General features: G+C 37.8%; 1 protein-coding gene across 1 annotated transcript in view; it reads left to right on the top strand.

Moving 5' to 3' along the window:
- Window positions 1-4,225, top strand: part of LOC107716076 (la-related protein 4-like) — a 27,322-nt gene that overhangs the window by 6,569 nt on the left and 16,528 nt on the right. The window contains exons 3-10 of the mRNA XM_016522396.1: window positions 2,043-2,186; window positions 2,343-2,430; window positions 2,551-2,687; window positions 2,770-2,873; window positions 2,957-3,067; window positions 3,149-3,202; window positions 3,282-3,494; window positions 3,591-3,694. Of these exons, the coding sequence (XP_016377882.1) occupies window positions 2,043-2,186; window positions 2,343-2,430; window positions 2,551-2,687; window positions 2,770-2,873; window positions 2,957-3,067; window positions 3,149-3,202; window positions 3,282-3,494; window positions 3,591-3,694 (955 nt within the window). The remainder of the gene's footprint in view (window positions 1-2,042; window positions 2,187-2,342; window positions 2,431-2,550; window positions 2,688-2,769; window positions 2,874-2,956; window positions 3,068-3,148; window positions 3,203-3,281; window positions 3,495-3,590; window positions 3,695-4,225) is intronic.

Below are 4,225 nucleotides of genomic sequence, written 5' to 3'. Positions count from 1 at the left end.
AAAAAGGAAGTAAACACTGTAACAGGGCACTCAGTATTCTGGGAAGTTTGTGTACATTGGGAATCACATTTTTCAAATAAAGCCCCAAGGTAACTCTCATTTTACATACACCACACAGTGAAAATGACATTAATATGACATTGGGCAAAAGCATGAAGTGCAGCATAATTTGAAATCACGAGTTTAAAGTTTGTCGATCACGCGTCTCAGTGAAGCTGAACTCTCCTCCTGTCCGTATTCAATTCGCACAGACCGACTGTCACGCAGAGCACACGCGTGCTCATTAGGGTTCATGCAGGATATAAATGCACACTTCATAAGATCTCACAGCTGGATTCGACTAAGTTTGCAAGGTTTTTGAAATTAGATGTTCATTAGACATTCAAAGATTTGTTTAAATGATATAAATGCGTATTTGCTGAATGCTGACGGCAAACGAGAAAGTATTATAATGTTTGCCTTTCTATTACTAACAATATAAAAGCAATTGTTATAATACTTTTTTGTATACATTTTAATTTCTTTAACAGTTCTATCTGATTATTAGACAGACACACTTTGCTGATAGCACTGTTTCTCACACACACGCAAAGAGAGAGAGAGCGAGAGAGTCTTACATACCATGCAGAAATGACACGCTAAATATAAACAATATTCTTGGTTATATTTTCCTGTCAAAATAACGGAGTTTATTTGGAATTCTTCAGCTTTTAAAGGGTTAGTTCACCCAAAAAGGAAAATTATCCCATGAATTACTCACCCTCAAGGCATCCTAGGTGTATATGACTTTCTTCTTTCAGACGAATCCAGTCAGAGTTATATTAAAAATGGTCTTTGATCTTCCAAGCTGTTTAATGGCAGTCAGCGGGTGTTGCAGTGCATCAGTCCAAAAGAAGTGAAATAAAGCGCATCCATCCATAATAGGGATGTAACGGTATGAAAATTTCTTATCACGATTATAGTGACCAAAATTATCACGGTTATCAGTATTATCACGGTATTGTTAAAATGTGCTGGAGATGTTAAAAAAGTACCGACACATAAATCACTTCACCACGTTTTATATTTAAAAATCAACAAATAACAAATAAAATGACATTTTTGTTTGCATAATCACTAAAACAATAACATTACCAATGATGTTTAAATGACAACGCACTCTTTTAAAACCTCCCAGCTTTTCTGCCCTGCCACTCAAAACGAAACTACTCTGCGTGCTGTGCACACGTGAGACTGTTACTTAAAACTGTACTTTATGCTGGACGGTATTTATTTATCGCGAGTTGTTCAAATCGCGGTAATCTAATACGGTTTTAATGATAATTAAAAGATGAAACGGTAATACTAACCGTGGGGAATTTTATCATGATTTATCGTCAAAACCAGTAATTGTTACATCCCTAATCCATAATAAAAAGTGCCTCACATGGCTCCGGGGGGTGAACAAAAGCCTCCTGTAGGGATTCGATGCGTTTTTGTAAGAAAAATAACCATATTTAAAACGTAATAATCAATTTAATCTAGCTTGCGCTCATTGTTGTACACTGAAGCAGCTCCGGGTGGATGACGTAAGACGTCGGCGTTAGAACTTTATATTATTATAGTATTATAATTATAGTATTATAGTACATTTATAGTATTATAGCAATTTAACATTATAAATGTCTTCACTGTCACTTGACCAATTTAATGCATTCTTGCTGAGTAAAAGTATTACTTTATTTAAAAAAAAAAAACTGACTGAACCCAAACTTTGAACGGTAGTTGCAAAGCATTTGTGCATTGTCTCACTTTTTCCCAATAAAGTGTCTTGTGCCCTACACATAGTCATTTTAGACAGTCAAGTTAAAAGTAGTTCATCTAAAAAAAACATTCTTGTGTCTAGACCCCTGCATTCTGTTCATTATAAAATGCATCTAGCTGATTTTCGGCTGCAATATAACAAAGAGTGAAAAATTTAAGGGGGTCTGAATACTTTCCGTACCCACTGTATATATGATTTTAATAATTTATCTCTGTCATTTGTTTCTGTGTTCACTTAGATACCTCGGTAGGTAAATCGTACACGTCTGGCTTCTCCACTCCTGAGGACAACAGCACCTCTGGTACTGTAGTAGGTGTGGTGAACGGTATGGACCCCCCTGACCAAAGCTTCCCGGTTTCTGAGTGCACTACAGCAGCTAATGGTATTTGATGTTCACAATTGTGAAATATAAGTTTCATGTGTACATGTTAATTAGATAAATCTCTTAAATCCATCACTGCTGTCTGTTATTGGTGTTTTCAGTCAGCAGGCATATGCCACACATTTACCTTTGTTTATGCTGTTTGTTTACACGCAGTGGAGTCCAAGCTCCCTTATGAACAGCCTGTCTCTGAAGAGACTTTGCGCGAGTCTCTCAAAAAAGAATTGGAGTTCTATTTCTCCAGGTAAGTGCAGCCCTGTAATGCGATGTAAGCTTTCAATTTAATGCAACTAAGTAAACAGCACTTTACGGCCATTCTCCTCCCATCAGCTGCATTCACAGATGCTCCTATTTCATCCCACAGGGAGAACTTATCTAAAGACCTATATCTAATATCTCAAATGGACAGTGACCAGTTTGTTCCTATTTGGACTATTGCCAGCATGGAAGGAATCAAGGTCCTTACAACCGACACGGACCTCATCTTGGATGTCCTCAGATGTACGTGCTTGCATTTTGTATCTATGGTCCAATTTATTTTTATTCAAAGTACAAAAATTAATATTACTCTGACCGCCTACAGCATCTCCTATGGTCCAAGTTGACGAAAAAGGGGAAAAAGTGCGGCCAAATCACAAGCGTTGCATCATCATTCTGCGAGAAGTCCCTGAAACAACGCCTGTTGAGGTGAGAAATGTTATCAAGAAGTAGAAGCTGTGGCTATCTTTGGATCCTCTTATATTTATGTGCATTTTTGTTGTTCTCACCAGGAAGTGGAAGCCTTGTTCAAGAATGACAACTGTCCCAAGGTAATAAGCGTGGAGTTTGCACACAACAACAACTGGTACATTACATTCCAATCGGATACAGACGCTCAACAGGTATGAATTTCTGTTATTATTTAGAGATTAAACAAATTGCTTGCCTTTGGATCGGAAACTAATTGGGTTTCCTCCATCCAGGCATACAAATATTTAAGGGAAGAAGTGAAGACATTTCAGGGAAAACCAATCATGGTAAGTTCTTTACAAAAATGTACAGTGATAAATTTCTTTGTCAGATGGGTTCTTACGTTTTTGCGTTTCCTGTTCTCAGGCCAGAATAAAAGCCATCAACACGTTCTTTGCAAAGAATGGTTACCGCAGCCTGGACTGCAGTGTGTATCCTCAGCAATCTCACACTCAGTCCCAGTACAGCTCCCCTCTCTTCATGCAGCCTGTTTACAGCCCCCAGCAGCAGTACCCACTCTATGGCATAGTACCTCCTACCTGGACGCCTTCTCCTACTCCATACTTTGAGACTCCCCTTGTAAGTTTTCTAGTTTGACAGTCATGCACCTGACAATCATTTTTGTTGTAATACATTTTTGCATTTCATTATTTTAACTGATGCTGTTATCCACAGGCACCTTTTCCCAATAGTGGTTTCGTCAATGGATTTAGCTCAGCTGGACACTACAAAACTGGCTCAAATTCTCTCAACCTTAGCCGTCCCTTTAGCAGGAACCGGTGGGTCAAGTTGGGCTCTTTCATTCTACCACCAGTTTATTTTGAATTAATTAACTGTATAGTTCTAACCTCACTATAGAGTGCAACAGGGTTCTGGCAGTAAATTCATTGTCTCTATAAGAGAATTGAAGATAACTTATAAACTGTTAAAAGACAGCATTACTGTGAGCTGCGAGGTTATAATCAATGGTATATGCTTTTGTTGAAGCCATCAGCCCGCATTATTTCAACTTTTAAAAATTTTAAATAACTGTGTATAGCAGCAGAATTTCTGGTGAAAAACTACATTATCCATGATTCTGCAAAAAATCTCCCACCAGTCAGAGAATCGAAACAGAAAAATTCATGCCAAAAGAACATTTTATGGCCCATCCACGCTCATGAAGCACTGCGAATTATGTGATAGTCAGTCTCCCTACACTCTCAAACTACTTAAATTAAAAATCAAATCCTTTTTAATTTGTCATTCACAATGTTTCTAGGGATTGTAGTTCTTTGCCTCATTAAAGCCGGTGTGTACACAGTCTTGTA

Source organism: Sinocyclocheilus rhinocerous, unplaced genomic scaffold (genome assembly GCF_001515625.1).
Source record: "Sinocyclocheilus rhinocerous isolate Xijiao unplaced genomic scaffold, SAMN03320098_v1.1 scaffold148, whole genome shotgun sequence".
NCBI lineage: Eukaryota > Metazoa > Chordata > Actinopteri > Cypriniformes > Cyprinidae > Sinocyclocheilus > Sinocyclocheilus rhinocerous.
The sequence above is the reverse complement of the archived record's forward strand: the minus strand, read 5'-3'. Positions and strand labels throughout refer to the sequence as shown.